Consider the following 23554-nt stretch of genomic DNA (forward strand, 5'->3'; position numbering starts at 1 on the left):
TCATGACAGACTAGATTAGTTAGGAACCTCACATGACTGTGCATGACTTCAGGGGATCCCAAGGAATTACCAGAGAGTGAATGACCAAATGTGAAGGCTTTTTCTCTTAAGAGCCCAATGCAACGCATTATTATTTATTCATCACATGTAAAGCGCTAGTCCCTCAGGTGATTCTCATGGACACATGTTATTTATTTAACCAATGTGTAGCCAACGCTACGTAAAGGAAGCAAATGACAACTGTAAAGGATGGTTTCTTTCTTGTACTAGCAGGGAGCAACTCTTAGGAGCCTAGTGGTGTATTAGTGATCCAGTGTATTTATTATTGGTAACATTTCATTACATAAAACGAAAGGGGATCACGCTGAAAACGAATAAGAGGGTCTGTTTATTTGGTCAAAGGTACCAGAGCTGCTGTCCGTCTGCAAGGGCAAAACCCACCAAGAACTCTCACTAGGTCTCTCTCACCTTGCAGCCACCTTACCGCCCCCCCCCCCCCTGGGCTACTCATTTTCCTTGCACAGGTGTGCAGTAAGGGGTTATACCCCTAGACTCTCCTATAGGTAGCTACTCACTCATTCCTACAGAGAAGAATAAAATTAAAGTGAGAAACACCTTACATATCAAAAAGGTATTATCCCCAAAACGTTCTTTTCAATGGTCTTAGAATGCTCCAACTTGTGACCAATGTTACTGTCTAATAAACCTACAAATGCAACGTTTGCCACTGCATTTACTAAATATCCCTTGGTGAATAACCCCAAAAGCCACTAAAGTGGTTTAAACCCTACACGTTTTAACCAGCATTGTATGCTTAATAAAGCTCCATTTACATTACTAAATATTTCTTATAAAAACATCAACTTAATCTCAAATTGAGTTAGACATGTCAAATTCCCCTGTGCTACCTCCACTAGTTGACTTTTAATTGCTGTCCATTAACATCTTCCATTTGTAATATTAAGTGTATTACAGTTGTAATTTAGGTTGGAATAATGTGCCTTTTTGAAGGGTCCAACCAGTTAAGAGGCAAGTTCAGATGAGTGGCACAGCTTTGGTTGTTCTTAGGAATCTGAACTGCATACGTAACCACTTTGCCTGGAAGGACCTCGACTGTAGTGACAGGTAGTTCTTGAACCCTATGCCACGAAGCAGTGGACGGATCTGCGTCAAATCTAATGCGGTATTCTTCTCTCCTTACATGATCGACAACCATTCAGTTTCCTAGCAACCTAGGCCCTGGCCCACACCAGAGCCCAACCTGAAGACTCATTGGATCACTTCTCCCCAGTGCTAAGCCCTTCCCTGTGAGGCTAATGAAGTGAGCCCGCTATGCAACATTCCCACTCTGGGTGGTGGAAGGCAGGGCCTCACAGGGATGGAGAGACTCTACTCATGGGAAAAAGGCCTCCCATTCCGTGATGGAGTTACCTAACCTTCTTTGCCTTGAGATCATAAAGCCAATAAAGTCTGCTTAGAAAAAATCTGAAAGCATTACTGTACGTTATTGCATTAGTGTTTTTGTTCACTTTGTTCAATGCTCTACTCTGTTGTGTAATTTTTTAGCTCATCTGTGCCTCTATACTCAGTTCATCCTTGTGCACTTTTATAAATTCCTCAAAATCAAATCCAACAAGACCAGGAAGACCATAATAGACAGTCTGCTCAAGTCATCTTTCAGGAGTACTGTGAAGAATATTATTGAAGGAGTTCTACACATTACTTCTTTGCCAAGTAAAGAAGAGGTGACCCCCAAGGAGGCATCAAGAATCCACAATGGACACAAAGGACTGACACTACGCTAGGGAGGACCCAGCTGTATCACAAAAATGAAGAAAGGACTCAATGAGAGGCAAAGTTGGTACGAAGCCTGGCAGACCCTGGAAGTTCAAACCTGGAAGCAAGAAGTTAAGTAGGGTAAGCAAACCTCCAGTCGGGAGGAAGCAAACAGTAGATTGAATTAGTCCTTTGCAGGCCAACACAGAGCAGGCCTGACTGGAATCTGAGAATCAGCCAACTGTGGTATAACTTCAAGGAGGTGGCCCGAATGGTCCATTTACCATGCCAACAGCGGCGCGAGATCGGATATGGCAATTATAACGCGCCTATACACAAGTGTTCAAGGATGCGGTATGATATGGCAGACCCCCACAGAGGCGAAGCACGACAGCAGAGGGTGGAATGAGAATCAAGGAGAATGTTCAGTGGAAATGCAGCTTCCCAATTTCCCAGCTAGAACTAGTGACGTACCACAACAGTGGTAACAGGAGACACAGTAGGGGGATTGGGTAAGGGTGCCAAATATGAAGAAGGCATCGGGAGTAATCTCCTTCATCTCAGTAATTGGATCAAAAGTATCAAAAGTATCACATGTAAAGAAGGCCTCAGGAGTAATCTCCATAGCTCCAAGGCTGTGATGAAAGTATCAAATGTGAAGATCACATTACAAGCGATCTTCCTCATCTCAATTGAAAAGTCAAAGAGAAGAACATATTGGGAATGCTTCCCTCAACACTATCTTCAAGCGAGAGATTCAAGCTAGAGTGCCACTTGGACAGTCTCCTTTGTCAGAGTGTTAGAAAGAATCCAGGACACAATGGGAATAGTTCCCCTTGTTTTCACCGACAAGAGTGGAAGACCGATAAGAAATAACTTTATTGGAAACAAAAAGGAGCGTTTGACCTTTATGCAATACGGAAGAGAAGCCTGGGAAAAAGAGCTAAGGTTGACAAACTGTTGCAGGAAGGTATCCAAAGCTAGCCACCAGCTGAACCAGGAGACTGGAGTCATTCTGCTGTTTTCCATATAATTGTTGGATCAGAAACAAAAGCAAAAAGGTTACCAAACAGCAGCCTGGAGGCTGACTAAGTTGACCAGGAGAAATAGCAGTTGCTGAATTGTTGCAAGGAGTGGTTATCCTAGTATTCTCTGAAAGTGCAGAACTTGAACTATTATCAAATAATAATAGAAACATGCCCCCTAGGGCTGATCCTATTGAAACAGAAGAGAGTGCTTCTCCTGGAGCCATTTATGTTAATGTGTGTTTTTAATGGAAGGGCTAGAGTAGGTTAGTTTGGACACAGGACAGACACCTAGTCTGGCTACTACCAAGACCATGAGCACCCAATTTATCCCTTAGGTAGGGAAAACCCTAGGGACAGGGAAAGGTGGCCTTTTTTCGTTACGTAAATCAAAAGTATGGTGAACATGCCACCCCTTTGTCCGACTCCTTACTACAGCACGTTACAACAATCACTCTGATGTGGAGCATTTAAGGCTAGTGGGGAGCATGGGTGAGATTAGGCGTTGGTCCATTCAAGGTTTGGAAGGAACCTTCGCCTCAGTGAGCTGACGTAGCAGTGAGGCCATTCACTGGTTGGCCTCCACTAGACCACACCCGAAACCAACCCGGCAAGAGTTAGTTTGAAGTTGTTATTCTGAAGGATACATTTACCGCTATACAGTGGACCCCATTTCCCTTTTTACTAATTATTTCAGAGTTATGGGTAAAAGACGAAGGTCCAATACCTCCTGTATTCCAAGTTAGTCTTCCCCGAAACAAATCTTTATTTTGACCACAACAAAATGGAAGAACAAAGTCCCTGTGGCAATATGGATGCCAGTAAAAGATGTGCAAGTGTGCCCTGTCGATCTGGCAAATATGCACAAAAAACAAAAGTTCAAATTTGGGGGGTATGGTACACATGGAAGCCCTATGAAAAAGCCACAGACTACTCAGTGCAAGAAAATTCCAATATTTAACTTGTTCATAATATTCTCTACTTCTAGTGATGGCAGTTGCAAGTGCAGTGGGAAACCTGGCTTGGTACTACAACCCATAGCATCCAGACAGGAACAAATTAATTTAACTCTAGCCTATGGTAGATATTTGAGAACGTACCTTCTTAAAAGAAGTTAGGAGCTTTATGCTGACAAAACCCATTTTGTTTTTCTGTACATGTTTCAGGAGAAAGGCATCCCTTGCTAAATTTTCATCAGAAAGGTAGAACTCCACTTGAGAAACAATTTTCTTGATCAGCTTGGAGTCTGGTAATCCACAATCAATCTCCAAAGAGTCTTCGTCAAAGATTTCACTGATTTCACAAAAACTCCTGCAGAACAATGGTGAGAAGACAGTGAAGAGATAGTTAATGAGGACAGGTGGATAGAAGGGGGCAGAGTAAGAAGGCTGGTAAAGGAGGGGCAGGGCTAGAACAAAAATGGAAGAGGGGTGGATTTCTTAACAGGTTTAATTTAGGGCTGAGACACACCAGGGAACAAGCGCTAGAGCAATTTTACAATACATTGGAGGACAGAGTGAGAAGAGAAGAGAAACAACAGGCCTGGAGCCACAGTTGCTTCACTATCAGTCTGCCATGAATTTATGGAGAACATGGATTTCTCCATGATTGAGAGAACAGATTTGAAACCCTTTCATAAATAGTGCATCTTCAACAGGAATGAGGATCAAGAGAGATTTAAAAAAGGTTTTACCTGGATAATAGATTGCTCCTTATGAAAATTAACACATTAAAAAGGGACCCAGATTTAAATGAAGTGCCTTGACCATTGCACTAAACGTATGTACTTCCATGGGGTACGTTTAATTAAACTGGGTAAATGAAATCCACTGGAGCCAGCCATACCGATGTCCTTGTTGGACCTTCATTTTGGAAAATCCATGTACGTGTTGAATGGGCATTAGACAGTCTATTTTATTTCAGTACCAGTGAGGCACTAATTTGTCCCAAGATGAAAATTCATAGATTTCCTTGAACCAGCATACATTTCTGCAACTGCATTGCCCAGATAGATACCCCTGATAAAATGACATTCGACAACTAAACATAGGAGTCTCTAACCAGTAAAGGTTTCAGACTACCTGGGTGAAGACCACTCACTCCATTCTGGATGGTCTGTACATTTTATGTTGAGCAGATTAACATTTATCTTTCGAAATTGAAGATACATGTATCCACTTGAAATGATCTGCCCTAGTTTATGAAATTCCCCAAGAATAAAATTACAAATTGATGTTCAATGCGCTTCCATACACACAAAAACGTTGAATACCATTGGGACTTTACTTCTTTTCAATATTTACTTATTTGCAATACACCAAACCTACATTTTCAATCCAAATACTTTTTCAATTTTAACTTCTCTGTAGATGCATTTAATAAAATGATATTTTGCAAAGTGTTTATTGCTTACCCTCAACTGAATGCATTTTCATGCCCTCTACTGAAGATTCTTGAAAATTACATCCATTTCCATTCCTGGCACTAAAAGATCTTCAACATGTTTTGATAATAATGTAGCTCATCAGAAGGATTTATATGAACAAAGTTACACATATTTTTGCTACAAAACCATTTACACAAAATGTTAACATTAACAAAAACATAATACAGACAATGCTTCATTAATAAAATAAATTCATTCTAATACAAAAAGGTCTACTACACATTTCTTAAAAACAAAAGAAAAAAGCAATATCAATCTAACTATTACAAACTAACTCAATGTTCAATTCATGATAGCAAAAAAGAAAAGGAACGACCTTCATTACATTCATTTATCATTTCCACATATTTGTTGCAAAATTTGATTCCCTTGTTGCTCAACTAATTTCAATTAATTAAAAATAACCATTAGGAATCTCACCAAACGCAAGTGCCAAGGACACAAGTGTTCCATTCATTAATCTATTCTAAAGGTTGATTATGATAACTCTTGATGTGTAGTGAAAAAAGGAACCCAAAGATATAGTTCTAATGGCTCCTAATGACTGGCATTTCATTAAAACATTAAACAGTTTCTTTGGACTTTGTGGTACAGAGTGTACAGCTTCTAACTGGTCGCGGAATATTCCATCGTGGGCCTATGACCTCCAAAATTGGAAGGCAATTTAAAACTAAATCTTACGTACCATGCTCTAAATAATGGAGATGGAAATGTCGTTAAATATAATTTAATGTCAGGCAGGGGTATTTTCCAAAGAGACCTATATAGAATCGTCACTATCCACAATGTTATCCTACCTTCCAATTTTGTTTTTCATAACCCATTGGCAATCATTTTCATTTAGATCTATTATTTCCATAAACCCCTCACAGCACTCAGCAAAGCTCTCAAGGTACAAATTGGACTGCTTTTTCATTAAGCATATGCTATGCAGTTGAAAGTTGCAGAGACCAGGAAGTTTCAGAGAATAGCCAACCCCATCCAAAACTTTCCTCCCACAGATCGGCAATGTAGAAGTTAAACTGAGTCGGAGTCATGACACAGTCCTGACGGACCCATGTGTTTAACTATGGGCAAGAGCTCTCCATCCACAGTCAATCTCAGACTACATTGTTAGAGTAAAATAGCTGTAGCATATGCAGCAGGCCTGGATCGAGGGCCCCCGCTTCCCCATGGAGCTCCTTCCACCACAGACAGCGGATGTCAGTTGAAAAGTGCTTGATTGGGAGCCATTGACTTTGTTTAAGCGTAGGCGACATGGCCAGATCTTTGCAGCTTGAGCTGCAGACCAAGAAGCATTTTGTAACTATCCTTTCCAAATCTTACCGCTAGTACAAAAATATACAACTAATGTCAGCCGTCGGCTATCGTTATCACAAAAACAAATGCATTCTTAATCTAGGTTGCAGGAATGGACAGAGACTCTACAGGTCAGACTACTGCGCTCCATCACAATACAAGGTGAAATGGGAAGGCCTTGTTGTAGGGTTCCCCGATAGTGGAATGCCGCAAGCTACTCTATCACCACTGCACACCAGGACAATGCCAGCTACGGAAGCAGCATTGCTGCAGGAAATTCAGCATATGATCAAGGGTCCGCATTGGCTGCACTCCTACATGGATGCCATTGCTAAATGCCTCCATAATCGAGAATCCCAGATCCTCTTTAACCTGGGTGAAATATGATCAAATGAGATCCAACACTAAGCAAATAGGATTTCCTCTCACTCAACTTCACACTCCTTCACTTGGCACATTGTTTAAGATTGCTCCAATTAGAGAAGCAGCGGAAAAGGAGCAATTGATAGGTGGATTGCAGTATACTTGGAAGTGGAAAATCCCACAAACAGTCTTGACAAAGTGAAAATGCAGGAAGGCCTACAAATAAGGAACATACATGTTTATAAGGCATTCTTTAGTATTATAAGCAATCGCATCAGAAAATGTGTTTTAGGTTAAAACATCCTGAAGGAAATGGGTTTTATGCATCGTACCTACATCAGGAACAAAAAAAACAAAAAAAGGAACAAAGTCCCAGAGGGACAAATACTGATTAAGATAGCCCTCCCCAGTTGGAGAGCATTCTCGAAGATGCTTCCAAATTTGACGGCGGTAGCTTTCACAAAATAAATATAGCCCATTTTAAATAGGAAAAAGTGTGCAATGGGGGCTGGCAAAGTTCTACAGGACCCCAAAATAGAGTTTGTGGTAAATTCACACAGGCCAATATTTTCGCCCAGCTACAGCAGAACTCATTGGGACAGATAACTTGCGAGAGAGGATGGCATATTGTCCAAACTGTGTGTTTCGACTGGTTTGAAAATCCATCCATCAAAAGATAAAATGAACACAGAAGTGGACAAAATCTACAACTGGCCATTTTGTGGGTTTTTTGGCTGCCGATCCAGAGTCCCAAATACGTCTACAGATTTCACCAAGACCCCAACTGAATAACTACGAAAACAGATAAGTTTGAGCAAAAGTGAACATTTTCAGATCTGCCGCCATTGTGATCTGTGGTCGGTCTGCAGAACGGCTGGGAATACATGCAAAAATAAAATGGAATTATGTTTCAACCGAGTGGGGTGGTGGGGGTCCCACCAGTCTTTGTAATGGTGAGGGGGGTACCCACCAGAGAAAATGACCCCCAACAGGAAACTAGCTTTGGTCCACACAGGTCTGGCCCGTAGGTTATGAGCAGAGTCACATACCAGGCTCAAGCATACAAACCTGGTTCATTGGATTCCCTTGATACCCCCTAAAGACAATACTAGGGAGTAAAAAAAAAATGTAAAAAAAAAAAATAAAAACACCCCCAACAAAAAAAGTAAACTGACATAGAAACCTATCCCATGCTTCTACCTAAACATCTCCACAGATAGATCTCTGTATTAGTAGGACCAACAACAGTGGCACAGGAAGGCACTGCAATGTCATGGTCTGATCTGAAAAGTAAAAAGGTTAGGGTAACAACGAATCTTTGCATTAGGCACTAGGTGCACCGATCATAAAAATGTATGCGTTAGAGTTCAAATGTATTTTTACTGAGCCAACAAATAGCCCATTGGTAAGTGGAATTGTCTTACTCGCCGACCCATGGACCTGGCACAGACCCCCCACAAGCCCCAAACAGATGGTGGGGTGACCCAAAAACATTGCTTCAAGTCACCAGGCCCTGTGCCGCACCTAACCTGGGTGTATAGTGCTGCATATCCAGACTTGAGACTATTGGCCTATAGGCCCAGGTGCCCAGCATCTTGTCTGTGTGGCCTGTGGACAATAGCAAATTACGAGTGGCTCACAGACCTAGCTCGCGGTGCCATGAAAAGTTTATGAAGTGCCATAATTACGGTTGCTTCAGTAACCATAACTATCAAATGTATGTGGGTTTTGATGTTTTGCATTGCACCCGTAAGGTCCTTTTAATGTTCTATGTAAAGCACTTCGGTGAAATATACATATTAATTTGAATGCAACACAAAAGAGCGCTTGCCGGGCTCGTGAAAAAATTCCAGATTAATTAAAAGGCATCATAATTGGCAAAAGAAAGTGAAAAACGAAGCGTTTCGCAACCCACCGATTGCTTGTTCACGTATGGCTCACTGGGTATAATGGACACATTTCTAAAAACAAGACTGGAGTGATACAAACGCTATGGTTCCCAGGGAAAGGTCCTTTCTCTGTCAGGGAGTCCATGGCCCGAGTGTAAAGCTAGAAAAAGGTCTGTAAAAAGACATTGGCCATTGATAGTATGGTCTGTGGGTCATGGGAGTTTTGTATATAGTAAAACCATTTAGTGACTCGAAAAATGGTTCTTGACCAAGTGCCGAGATGCACCAGTGTCATGCTATTTGGCCCTCGCATGTTGGGCTGGTTCATTGTCTGAGCTTAGTGCTCCAGAATTACCCCTCGTCATAATTGTGGATACGTCTCCCTGACACAAAGAGCCACGTCCTCCTGGACCATTATAACTATACACATGATGTATTAAAGGAATCTTTATGCAATCAATACACAAGTGGACATCGGAGCCAAACTATAAATGTCTGCACAAAACATACATAAGGTTTATCAAACATGCTAAGACTACCCAGGCAAAAAGAAAAATAATGGGGTAATAGTAGAGGGAAAAAAACTCAAACACAATCTATATTTTCCAAACTGGTAAGATGCACGACCACAAATCTATATTGCTCAGTTAGTGAAAACATTAAAGGCCAAATCCTTCTAAAGTGGAGTGTTGTAAGAGGATTCAATTCAACACTACAGCTAAGTCAATGCCTAGTCTGGGATACTGAATGGAAACCCTTATTGATATATCTTTATGTCCAGTTCATGCGTTCTGGATGACTACCCCTATATAACACCCCTCCCTTGGAATCCCCCTGACCCTACTGAGCCAAGTAGTAGTTCTGGTTTGCAAGTTTAAAGGTTTATTTGATAATTTAAACAATATATCACGCTTTATAATAAATTAATAATTGAATATCACACTGAATCTGAGCAGTAATCAATAATGGATAGTCTGGCACTAGCACACCTCTTTATAATCAATGATGAGTGGTTATAGGATGGATAAGATAGCAACAAGACTTTATGGTTTCAAATGGATGCAAGGTGGAATGAAAATGCAGTACAGAAAATACTCAATATGCGTTCAACAAAACAATGTAATCACTTTTCTCTGGCAATCCCCTCCCCCCTTTATGCAATGCAAGGAAATGGAAGGAAAGCACACAGTTCTCAGAAATGCAATCAACTGTAATTCAGTTCACCCCCAAGCTTACACTACAGAAGTTGGAAACACAGGCCCAAAATGCTTTTATATGTGCTGGCAATGAAGTGAAAAATATGCTAAAATGCTTTTAATTCCCTATAGAGGTTCAGGGTGACTGGTATCTAGTTAATATTAGTCCAGGCTCACTTTAGCAAGGATCTAGGAGTAACTAGCAGGTTAAACGAATTTTTGGCAACTGAAAGCAAGAAAACTGCTGTTTTCACACGTGGAGAAATTTGCAAATCGCGGCAAAATTCGCGAGCGCTTTTTCCGCGATTGCGGCAAAACTATAGGGGGTTCGTAGAAAAGCCACGATTCCCAGCTTTCAGAGGAAAGTTACTGCAAGTCTCTAGGACAAACGGTCACGGAGATATGAGCGATTAAATAAAGGTAGTTTTTCGGATTTGGAATGTTAAAATTCAAAGTGACAAGTGCAGCTTGCAACTAGAAAATGACAGGTGACGCTTTACAAATGACAGGTGACAGTTAGGAGGCAGTTCTACTTAGATTCAAATAGATTGAATTATATTATTTTAACTAAGAGATTGGTTCTGCACAGTCTTGCGAGGTACTCACACTATATTCTTGAATTAAATGGGCCTCGCCACGGATCTGGTAAGGTTTTAGACTGGACTCTGGTCTGGTCTCTGCTCTCTCTGGATTCTGGAGATTGATGGATTTAAAGTCTGGATCTTTCTGCACAGCTTTCTCTAGAGATTGATGGAGGTAAAGTATGGATTTTCCGGCAGAGCGTCCCGCAGCGAATGGATTTGAAGGGTCCCTATCTGTCCTGACTGTCTGCTTTTATATGTTTTGAAAATGGGTGGAGAGGCTAGCTTCCTAGGCCCTACCCCTCTCCACTTGTCATTGGCCACTTCATCCGCTTCCACTTGATTGGGGGAATGAAATGAAGTGTCATCATGATGAGGTCTGTTTATGATACAGAGAACCCACCCCTGTCAACTTACACACAATCTATATATTTTGATCCAAAAGACATATTTGCACAGGTACACATTTGTTTAAAATTACATGCACCCATCACATATCACAGGAGGTATACCCTGTCCAAATCTGCTCTTCCTGGGAGCTTGCATTCAGAAATGGTGACATTTGCACTTTTTAACTGGTTTCGCAATATCGGACATTAACCCAAATTTACACACATGTGCGCAAGGAGTATGGACATTAATTGATGAAGTGTCAGATTTTTAACATGCATACATTTTAAGTAATACTCTCTTAACTGCTAGTTTGCCCCCAGATCATGCCACCGGTTCTAAAAACCTCTTAAAATGTGGGCAGAAAAATCACAAGAATTATGGTATCATTTAAATAATTTTCAGAAGTCCGCTCTATGAGTTATTCATCTTTTTCTAAAACCATATTCTGGCTAAAGGGTGTGTGGTTTCCCCCCAGCACAAGGTTGAATTTCTGGTTTTTCCAGTTCTGCCAAGCCAGCTTGCTCTCACAGGCAGTGCTCCTCCCCTTTACTTCCAGGAGGAAGCCACTTTTTACAGTCCCCATAATAAAACATTTGCCTGAGTCAGGACAGGGCTTTGTTCAATTTCCTGCAGAGCCCAGGTAATTCAATCAGGGAAGTGTCATATCCCTTTTGGTGGGAGCAGCAAAAGGGCAGCTAGGCCTGGGAACACAGCTGTTGTGCAAGTCTCATCTCCTGTCGGGGGTAGCTGGTGGGCAGAATTCAGTTCCTTAAGCCAGGTTTCAGATAAAATGTCACTTTTAGTTACCCAGTCTTCTGCATTCAAATAAAATTAACCATTTTTACATATGCAGCTAGAATGCTGATTCTAAGTTTAAAACTATGACATTTAAACAATTGCAACCTATGTGACACTCAAAAGTAGGTCACTCATTTCTTTTAAACATTTAGATTTTTGGTAGTTTTAAAACCAGTTTCAGTTAGGCTGCTGCAGACCTGCAGAGCTCAGCCAGTCTTGTTATGAACATTCAAGTCACTTCAGAATATAACTTTAGATTGTATCCACCTCTCAGTAAGTCTTTCTTTGGCTTGCCTTGGGTTCATTTATTCAGTTTTAAACAAAATCTGGTGGTTTTAAAACGCCGGCTTTCTGATAGTGGTGAGTACTGGTACTGCACCCCTTTTTGGGATTTAAGAAAATGAATTCCCCACAATTCTAGGTTGCTTTTGGCAATCAGCATTGCCATTCCCAATGGTTTCAGACTACTGTGTGGGTAGTCCAATGGTGGTTTTAGGCAGTGCCCTTCTGTGCCCATAACATCGGCAAAAATGAGTGGCAGCCTATTCTTCATGCACTTCCCTGGCCATTTTCTGGGAAGCTCTGGCCATCATGATGTTTTCCATGTCAGTACTGCACAGTTTTGAGGTAGGGCTTGGATGCATGGATAAAAACATCCCACAAGCCCCCCCTCTTGCGATGGCCATTCTGTTTCACTGATGGGACTCGCAAGACCTGGGATGTTTCCTCATCTTCTTCCAATAGATGGCACAGTTCTGCATCTTTTCCTCCATCCGGTCGGATTGATCGGTTCTCCTCGCCGGTCCTGATGGGAATATTGGGCGGTACCCCGGGCCCCTCGCGTTTCTTCTCCCAGTCTCCGGATCATCCTCCTTGGCCCGTCTCCAGGTTTTCTTTCTCCTAGGACGGCAAAGGAAGAGCGGCAATACCTATTCATGGACATTTTTCCCCCAGCATTGATATAGTGGGGTGGCATATGAGTTTTAGAACTCAACAGATATGCACATGCACATTTTTTTTTGCATTCAAAAACGAAAACACCCACATTGAGAAACTCAGAATTTGATTGGCGATATGTCGGATATTTTAAGTTAGAACTGAATTAATCTGAGACAGTACCCTCTAGGATTCCAGAGGATTCCTCCAGTTGTTGCAGAGTGTGCCTGGGATGGCAACACTTCAACTGGTTTATGTGGACCCACTTGTCTTCCCCCTCTGCCAAACCGCCTTTGGGGATGCGGATCTTGTAGGCCACAGGGGAGATTTTGTCTATAATCTCAAAGGGTCCTTTCCATGTAGGCAAAAATTTTCGCTGTTTGGCCTGGTTCCTTTGGAAATTGTATAGATAGACCCGGTCCCCCACCTGATATTCCTTCCTGGAAGTTTTCAGGTCATAGTGGGTCTTCATGCTATCAGCTGATCTTTCTAGATTCCGCTGAGCATAAGCAAAAGCATGTTGAAGGTGTTTCCTTAAATTCTCCACATACTCATGAGTTGTGGAGGCATTTATCAGTGTCTGCTCTTGGGTCCTGTAGAGCAAATGCTGAGGAAGCACCATCCTGCGCCCAGTCAACTCAAATGGTGACATTTTGGTTGCAGATGAAGGGGTAGATCTGATGGCCATTAGGACCAGAGGTAATCGGATATCCCAACTTGGCCCAGAATCTGCCACAAACTTTTTTAATATGCTCACAATGGTTCGGTTATATCTCTCTATTGCCCCAGAAGAAGCTGGCCTGTAAGCAATATGTAACTTCCTTTTGACCCCCAGTATCTCCCACATCTTTGTCATTACTTCACTGGTGAAGTGGCTACTCCTGTCTGACTCAATCCTTTGAGGTAGACCGAAACGGGAAAAGATGTGGTGAATCATCAGGGCAGCTGCAGTTTCTGCCTTGCAATTTGGGGCTGGGAGACACTCCACCCACTTGGTAAACAAGCATGTCACAGTCAACATGTACTTATTCCCCCTAGCAGAGCGAATCACGGGGCCTACAAAGTCGATTTGTAAATCTGACCATGGCAGTGTCATCCCCCTCTTTTGGAGAGGCGCACGGTGCGTGAGGGATGATGGCTGAAATTGTGCACACACAAGACACCCCTTCAAGTATTGGTCGAGGTCCTGCCCCATGTGTGGCCAGTACGCAACCTCTCAAGATTTCCAATGTTGTGTGAAACCCCTATGACCGGCGGTGGCCGCATCATGGGCGTGACTTAACATCAGGCTTCGGAATGAGGTAGGAACCACCCACTGATCGTGGTCAGCTTTGGATTTCCTTACCAGCAAACCGTCTTGGATTCGGAACATTTTTGGACATTTCATCAACACTCTTAGGTCCTCTTTCCAATTATAATCGGTATCCGTCAGGGGAAAGTTCTCAGGGTCCTCAAGGTGTTGGTAAAACTTACCAATTATTGGATCCCCCTTCTGAGCGGTAATCAAATCAGCATCAGGGGTCTCCTTGCTCCATTGTGCAATTGAGAGGTCATTGTGAGCATTTGTCTGGGACCTACTGATAGCAGTGACCTGGATTTCCCCCAACAGGGACTCAATCTCAATTAGATCCCCTTGGATGGCCCCGGTTTTGGCCAGCTGATCAGCTAAGTCGTTTCCAGTTTTGTCTGGTCCCTCTACTTTGGAATGACCCTTGATCTTTTTCCAATAGATGGTCATCTCATTCAAGGTGACCAGATCATCAATGTTTTGGATCAACTTCCCATGTTTCAAGGGTTTGTTGTTAGCACATAACATGCCTCTGGCTTTCCAATTAACCAGGTGCTCCACGAACCCATTCCGTACGTAATCCGAATCTGTGATTATGACCAGTTCGTGGAGTTGATGCTGGACAGCAGTGAGGATGGCCTGATGCACCGCCATCAATTCTGCCACCTGACTACTTCGGGGACCAATTTTGTATCCAGCGGAGGGTTCTGGGAACTCCTTCACCCATGCATTCCCTACGCCAGCCACCAGTTCTTTCTCCCCGTCGTTGTCAACATGGTAAGAGCATCCATCCACATAGACAGTGGGCATTCCCTCACACTTGTCCTCTTCAAAGACTTTGTGTGGGGAATTTAGGTATGCCTCCATGTTGTCCTTTATCTTTAGACTTTCGTCCTCGAGACAGTTTTCTCTGGCACAATCATGTAAGTCAGCCAGATCTTGCGCGAGGGGACTCTTCTTGTTTTGGCCATATCTGACCTCCACAGGAAAGCCTTGCATTGACAGAATCCAGGAAGTAATTCGGGAATTACTCACATTTCCGGCCCGGATTCTGTCACTTTGGAGATATTGCAGAGGCTGGTGTGGAGTCTCCACTATGATGTGTTCCCCCTGGATAAACGGGCGGTAATTCTTCAATGCCCACATCGTTGCCAGGAGTGCCTTCCCACAATCGTTGAATTTTTCCTCCACAGAGGATAAAGTTTTGCTCGCATAGGAGATTACTTTATTGACCTTGTCAGGCTTTTGGTATAATACCGCCGTCAAGCACGTATTAGAGAACCCCGTCTCCAGGAAGAACTCCTTGTTTCTGACAGGGTAAGCTAGGCAAGGCGCTTGTGAGAGGCTTCTTTTGAGTTGTCTTACTGCCTCGGCTTGTTCTGGACCCCATTCCCACTTGACCCCCCCCCTTCAAGAGATGAATCAGGGGTCTGGTGATCTCTGCGTAGCCCTCAATGAACTTTCTGCTGTAATTAGTCAGTCCAAGGAGGCTCCTTAGTTCCCGCAGAGTTGTGGGGTCTTTCAGTTTTTGAAGTGCTTCCACTTTCTTTTCCTGGGGACAGAGACCCTGAGGAGTAATCTCATGCCCCAAGAAATTAACACAGGTTCTACACCACTGTGCTTTCTGAAAGGAAAGTTTTGCTCCGGCGGCCCTCAACTGGGTCAGAACATAACAGATCTCCGCTATGTGTTCCTCCACAGATGAACTTTTGATGAGGACATCATCTACATAAGCCAGGTTACCCCTTGCACCCAGGTCGGGCATGTCCTTGTGTAGGAAAATATTGAACTCATTACCGGAGTTAAGGTATCCGAAGGGAGTCCGGGTCCATGTGTACTGCTGGCCCCCAAAGGTAAAAGCCAGCTTGTATTGGTCCTCCCTACTGACAGGCACAGTCCAGTATCCATTGGTCAGGTCTATTGCAGTGAATACCTGTGACCCCTGGATCTGGGCCAGCCCTTGGTCAATGTAGGGAAGAGGCCATCGGGAAGTATGGACCCGTTTGTTGAGCTCCCTGAGGTCGGCGCAGAGTCTCCACTGGCTGTTTGGCTTTAATATTCCCAGCACCGGTGGACTGGACGGATTATTCCCCGGGACTCAAGGTTCTTAATTATTTCAGTAAGGGACTCCATTGATGCGAGAGGCAAGCTATATTGCTTCACAAACACAGGAGTCACGCCAGGGTCCGTGGGGATTGTTGTTGTGTGGATGTCGGTGCGGCCAAAGTCATATGAGTCTACCGCAAAGAGATCTTGGAAATCCAAGAAAACTTGTTTCAACTTTTGCTTTTGTTCCAGAGTCACACAGGCATCGGCTAGGTTGACTCTCTCTTCCACCATCTGCCTGAAGCCTGGAAAGACTTCTGGTTTGGCTATCTCAGCGGCCTCCTCCAGCTGGGTGGAGAAGTCCCTGGTCAGAGTGCTGATTTGGACTGGAGGCTTCAGGTGGGAAAGGCAGCCCTCATGGACCTGGAAAATCACCTCATCCCTCCTGAAGTCACATCTTCCTTACCATAGGGGCAGGAAGTGTACACCAGGAAGTTCCCCCCCATGCCGGGTAAAAATCCTGTCTGGTGTTGTATTGTCATCACTGTCACTGTCAAAGCAGTCCTTGGGGATTGGCCCTAACAGTTCATTACCTAAATCTATGGAAAAATAATGTCGGTCATCAACCGCCATTCCAATAATGGTGCCTGCGGCTAGAGTAATACTCTTTAGTCGCTGTTATCCACCTCTATTAGAATGGTGTCATGTTCTATGTTGACTAATGGAGTTGGGTTTACCCCTAACCCTTGCAGTTGGAGAGAAGCATTTAGTTGTATGTAAGCATCAGGGTTTTGCAAATATTGTCCTCTTTTAACTTTCACTTCCAGGGAGAATTGTCGGGTCCTTTCTGGGATGGCGACTTCCTCTTTGATCTGAATTTCAACTGCATAAGGTAGCAATTGAGCTGACCTAAATGCTTTTTCTGGATCATCAAAGCCCATGGGATTATCCGCTAATCGGGACCAAGCTTTGAAGTTTATTAGGTCCAAACTAATGGCAAAGCCATTGAGAATGTCACTGCCTAAGTAAAAGGCGGCAGTGACGTCTCGCCCGACCCAACAATTATGGACTATGCTTCTTGTTGCCAGATTTTGAGCATACACCTGCTTGGCAGGAGATGTTTGGAATTAGACAAATGGGAAATGGACCTGGAAGCGCCTATCAGTTTGAAGGTGGGAATGGCTGGATCTTTTGGGAGTTGGCGGAACATGGCTTCGCTGATGAAGCTCTTACCATTGTTCACACACACTCGAGCGAGAACAGAGTCCTTCCCATCATTTAACTGAACAGGGATGAACAACTGCTCTCCAATTTGCTGAATATCAGCCAGGCTCTGAGCTGATTTCACATTTTTCTGGACTATAGGAGTGGGAGTTTCTGATTGTGGATTAGTATAGAATCTCAGAGTGTTTCCTTCCAGCGTGGAGTACCACTTTAGACTGTAAGGAAGGTTGATTTTCAGAAATAGAGAGGACCCTCCATCACCAGTCTGTTGTCCTACTGCTATTACTGTCACGTCTGGAATTTGGCTATTCTGGAAGTGGAATTCTACTTGGTCAGATTTTTGTTCAACCATGTGGCATGTGCCGTTTAAACTAACATGGTTGACACTCTGTTTTAATTTTATTGGTCGGCTAGTCTGGGTCCAGAGGACCTTGTTTACGCAATCTATTAGGGGTGACAACATTCTCAGGAGGTCATTCCCTAGTAAACAAGGGGTGCCCCCTGGAGTCACAACTATGACCGGGTGTTTCACCTTGTGTCGCCCGATCTTAATGTCAAAGTCTGAAGTCCCCTCAACGGGAATTTCCTTCCCGTCAAAGTTCTGCAGTTGTCCAGGAAGAGAGGTGAGAGGAATTTGGTAATTCTCTCCCCTTCCTGCATTCAGTTCGTCAAAGGCCCTTCTGGACAGAAGGGTAGCTTGAGATCCCGTGTCCACCAGTGTCAAAATTGTACCCTGTCCCTGTACTCATACCGGGGCATAGTACCCAGTCTTCTGCATTCAAATAAAATTAACCATTTTTACATATGCAGCTAGAATGCTGTTTCTAAGTTTAAAACTATGACACTTAAACAATTGCAACCTATGTGACACTCAAAAGTAGGTCACTCATTTCTTTAAAACATTTAGATTTTTGGTAGTTTTAAATCCAGTTTCAGTTAGGCTGCTGCAGAGCTCAGCCAGTCTTGTTATGAACATTCAAGTCACTTCAGAATATAACTTTAGATTGTATCCACCTCTCAGTAAGTCTTTCTTTGGCTTGCCTTGGGTTCATTTATTCAGTTTTAAACAAAATCTGGTGGTTTTAAAACGCCGGCTTTCTGATAGTGGTGAGTACTGGTACTGCACCCCTTTTTGGGATTTAAGAAAATGAATTCCCCACAATTCTAGGTTGCTTTTGGCAATCAGCATTGCCATTCCCAATGGTTTCAGACTACTGTGTGGGTTGTCCAATGGTGGTTTTAGGCAGTGCCCTTCTGTGCCCATAACATCGGCAAAAATGAGTGGCAGCCTATTCTTCATGCACTTCCCTGGCCATTTTCTGGGAAGCTCTGGCCATCATGATGTTTTCCATGTCAGTACTGCACAGTTTTGAGGTAGGGCTTGGATGCATGGATAAAAACATCCAGTGTCAAGCATCAAAAAATAGCATAGTCACCGAAACATGAAAAATTAAACTTGCTTGCTGAAGTGGCAAGTACATAGCAGCAACAATTTTCTAATAACTGTCTGGTAAATCGTCACATGAAATAAAAATATAAACTACAGATATTCAAACTAGTTAGTTAAGTGCAAAGTACTTAGGCCTATAGTGCATATTGCATAGCAGCAATGATATGGACCATTAGTAGTAGCAGTAGTAGTGTTGAATTCATGATAGAAATACAATAGTTATTTACATGAGAAGACAGGTATGTGATTAATCTATGAACAATGACAAACTTTTCTCTAAAGTGCATAGTACTTTTAGTGCATGCATAACAGTAACCGTTGTGCAATCAAAATGACTAACATCCATTGCGCAAAATAAAACCAATCACTAAAGTGCATAATACAGGAACTCTAAATTCGGAAAGCATTCACAATAATAGTAGAAAGTGGGTGTGGGGGGTAGGTAAGAGGACAGTATAATGAGGTCCTAAATAAAACAGAAATTTGGAAATCCCAGGGCATAAAATTACTTTCTTGGATACTTTCTATTCATAATCTCGCATCAGGCCATTTAAGAAAAGTTTTTTGCCGCCAATAGTGTAGTTGTTTAAAGTGCATAGTGCTAATGGAGCGCGTAAAGGATAAGGTGGATGAGAGAAAATTACTAGATACCAAGCATATTATAGGCTGGACAGATAATACAGACAGACAAAAGCTTTTTATAATCCAAGAAAAGAGTTCTTAATCATGTCCTTTTGGCTTTTTTGTTTCCAAATCCAGGATGCTTTTGGTTTCCAATTGTCATAACATAAGTTCACGGTTTCCTCCTCTGTATGGTATGCATTGCAAACAAAAATCTAAAGGTGTAGAGATACTACCATGTTTTTCTTTGAAGTGACGAGACATGGGATAAGAAGGATCGCAGCTCTCGATGACTTGCATGCGTTACAAAATTCGTAGTTTTAATTTGCCAATAGTACTCCCGACATACCGAAGATTACATGCACATGTCATGGATGAACATAGCTGGTTTTGTTCAATGCGTACTGACAGGCTTTGCATTTGGTGCATTTATAGAAACCTGTGGGTTGTTCGTTAAGCCAAGTGTCCAATCCCCTAGGACTTCGGGAGGCATATAACTTGATAACAACAAATCCTTGAAAGAAGTAGATTTCCGAAATGGTATATTAACTCTTTCGCCAACGTTAGAGAGGTTAATGTCTAGATCAAGAACATGCCAATGGCGATGTAATATTTGACAATGGTCAACCATAGGTAAGAATAAGTCTTACTGTGTCAGTATCAGTGTTTCCAGATTTCGAATTTGCATGAAGGAGCACATTTCTATCAAAAATGTGTGCTTTTAGGGAAGCACGTTCAAGAACCGCCCTTGGATACCTTTGTTTGAGAAAATTCGGGGCAATGACTCTACATTCTCTAAACTTCACAATTTGCTGCAATGTCTCCTTTTTCTTATGAATTCACCATATGGTATGCTCCTCTTGAGGATAGGTGGATGGTTGCGACTAGCCAAGAGCAGTGTGCTGGCACTGGTCAGTTTACGATAGAGCTCTAACTATTTCTCCTTGCTTCGATTTCACCAACACATGCAGCAAGATGGATTCTCTGCTATGTGTCTGAACTTACAATTACGTTCATGGTCATTCAAAATTTTGACAAATTCCTTCCATTCAATTTCAGTGACATTCCACAAGATTAATAAATCATCAATATAATGTAGCCATAGTATGATTTTCTCTGTGCATTTGTTGTTTTCATTGGTCCATACAATGAATTTTTCCCACCAACCCATGGAGAGATTGGCATATGAGGGGGCAAATGTTATGCCCATTGTAGGTACTTCAAGTTGAATATAAAAGTCATTGTTAAAAAGGAAAACATTCATAAAACAATGATCATTTTACCATCAGACATATCAGAGACCTGGTATTAAGAAAGTATTCACACAGTCGCTTTCCATCGGTATGTTGTATCGAGGTATACAAAAACAGTACTTCCAGCATGAAAGAAGCCCTTTGTATCTTGGAGAAAGGAGGGAAGAGTAATGGCTAGTGGTAAGAGTGTTTCATCCACATATTTGGAAACATCTCCAGGGAGGCTCCAATTTGAGTCACAATGGGTTGACCCAGAGGTTTAGTCATACTTTTGTGAAGCTTAGGGAGGAATAAATGGTTGGCATAACTGGAAACTTTACATCGAGAAAACTGCAGTCGTCATCAAGGATGCCAGCTTTCACCCATGTATTGAGAAGAGTAGTTTGCTGAAGGATCAGACTCTAATCTCATACAACATTGTGTGTATGAAACTTGTTTGGCAGCTTCCTGAATGTAATAGTTCTCAAATGACAATGTTAGTTCCCTTATCGGAGGCCTTGACACAATTCGGTCGATTTTGTAATTCCTCCAAAATTGACCTTTCCTTTGGTGAAAAAGTATTGGGTTTACAGCCTTTCACTAACCTGGCTTTTTTAAAGGTCATGGATGATGAAATCCTGAAGGGCTTCGATGTGTCCTTCAGGTTGGAACGAAGGATTGAATTTGTTCCAGAGTTTGCTCTTTATGGGCCAAGCTGTATTGATTTTGAGAGAATCCAACATGAAATCTGGAGTTACGGTGTCTACCGAACGTCCAATTCAAGATGGGCCAAGTCCAATAAGGTAGTTAAATCTTCAATGACTACTTCAGTTTTAACCGTGGGTCTGGGAGTAGGTCTTTTCACAGAAGGATTGAGCATGAAGAACTTTTTCAATCTGATTTTGTGCATATAGCCGTCAAAGTCTATTCTTGTGTGCACATAATCATAATATGCAGGAGGACAGAAATTCAAGCCACACTGGCGGGCTTTGACTTGTTCATAGTCAGCACATGATCAGAGAGATTAATGATACTGGTGTCAGATTTTACTGTCATTCATTTCCTCAATCGTAATCAAGTGTATCTCCCCGTCTGATTGGTCTGTTTCGGATGTGCTTGTTCTGCTTCCCCTGCCTGGTTTGCCATTTCCTCTTTGGCCAGCAGGACGTCCTCTGCCCCTTCCTTTACTTTTTTGCTGTTGGTATTTCGACTATTTAGGCCCAATAGCCTAATTTTGTGAAAAATAAAAAAGGTTTTTATTTGTGGGCTTAGTGTTCCAAAATTACTCATGGTCATAATAGTCGATAGCCGCCATATAGTATACGAGTCGGAGATACATAGGAACCCCTCAAAATTCTATTGTTAATTTTGATTCGAGTAACGGATTTGGCAGAGATTACGAAACGAAAGTGATTAAAAGTCTGCAGGCACCCCCCTGACTGAACATTAAGCGTCAAAGAAATGTTTTCCGAAAGTGCAGCCTACTTCTTCTCATTCATTTTCCCATAGACAAAAGGGTACATTTTTGCCAAAGTGCACAGCCCAAACGCTGGACAGATTTGGACCAGGTCCGAAACAACTTGGGCAGGACTTGCATGCCATGCAGGCTTTGTGTTATTCTGTGCAATAGTTATTTAAATATTTGACGGAGAAAGGGGTGGGTCCCTCTTCCGCCAATAAAATGGAGAAATAGAGATCTCTCCCATGGTGCATTGCAGGATCATGGTTTCCAAATTAAACTACAGCCATCTTGTTTTTCTCTCGATACGAGAGATATTCGCGGCTATAACCGAGGTTATGGGAAAAGTTAAACACAGTAAAAAGCTATAGGCAGGTGAAAATCATACAGATGCCATCAGGGTAGAGGTGGGGGGATGGCTAGAGGGCACGGAGTGAAATTTGGGAGTTGTAGGGTTTCCAGGGACAGAGTTTTCAAAACAAAGATTTCTGTAGCCTCGGCTATAGCCAGGAATAGACAACATCTGAAAGCAAACTCCATCACAGAAGCAGCATGTTTTTGGGTGAAAGGGATAGGGCAGGGGAGGCGAGGAGGCCATCTGGGGAGTGGGGGAGCGGGCACAGATGAGGAGCGTTTGGTGATGACCTGGGGGCCAGGGAAGCATTTTTTTTTCTTTCAGCCGTTTCTGTATCTGAGGCTACGAAGGACTACAGATACCTGTGAGTACGCGTAGTTCTGTATTCGCAGCTGTATATTTTTAGGGGTATAGTGATGTTGGGGTGAAGGTCATGGTGAGTGACCTGGTAGGTATTAGAGAGTCTTATTTTGGATGCACGTTTTCAGACTTTTGAGCATGTGAGACAAATAGTTTAACAAAAGTAATACAAAATTTGCAATTGTAGTCTAGTTTTAGATTCACCATACAATGTATTTTATATTGTGTGGCTGTGAAATGTTTGCCCATCTATATTGTTAGGTATTTTTCTATGCTTTCTTATTTTTCTGTTACTTTACATAAGTACACAAGTAGTGGTGTTCTGTATTGATCATTTAAATTGGACTGTAGTATGAAACTTGAAGTCATTCCCCTTTTTAACTGATTTTTTGTAACCACGGTTAGAGTAAAGGTCAATGAACTGTAGCCACAGCCCGGGTAGAATACAAATATGTTGTTACTGTTTATTGTATTTGTTTATGTATGAATAGTCCTTAAAAAGGGACTGTTGTAGGACTTTAGCACATCAGGAGTACAGTTTTGATGTTATGAAGGAACACTGCATTTCCTTCATCGGTTAAGTGTACTCAGTCATGTCTTTAGAAACTGGCCATGTTGAATTGTATGTGGTTCGAAATCCATAATTGGTTGTGGTCCATCATAAATGCTGAAACTGCTTTATTAACATTTCTCCAGGATTGCTAAATTTTACCATCGAATCTGGTGGGCCACCTCTATTTTTGCCCTTGAGTGAGATTGGAAAAAATAAAGATGTGTGAGGAAACAGTGCCATTATTTTTCCCATGTCTTGTTTCAT

The 23554-nt window shown here is 42.3% G+C and overlaps 1 protein-coding gene across 1 annotated transcript in view; it reads right to left on the reverse strand.

Annotated features, from left to right (window-relative positions):
* LOC138576937 (la-related protein 6-like) overlaps window positions 1-23554 on the reverse strand; it is a 102005-nt gene that overhangs the window by 15343 nt on the left and 63108 nt on the right. The window contains exon 3 of the mRNA XM_069649596.1: window positions 3902-4112. Within this exon, the coding sequence (XP_069505697.1) occupies window positions 3902-4112 (211 nt within the window). The remainder of the gene's footprint in view (window positions 1-3901; window positions 4113-23554) is intronic.

The sequence above is a fragment of the Ambystoma mexicanum genome, chromosome 1p (genome assembly GCF_040938575.1).
Source record: "Ambystoma mexicanum isolate Mex_15411 chromosome 1p, UKY_AmexF1_1, whole genome shotgun sequence".
In the NCBI taxonomy this organism is placed as follows: domain Eukaryota; kingdom Metazoa; phylum Chordata; class Amphibia; order Caudata; family Ambystomatidae; genus Ambystoma; species Ambystoma mexicanum.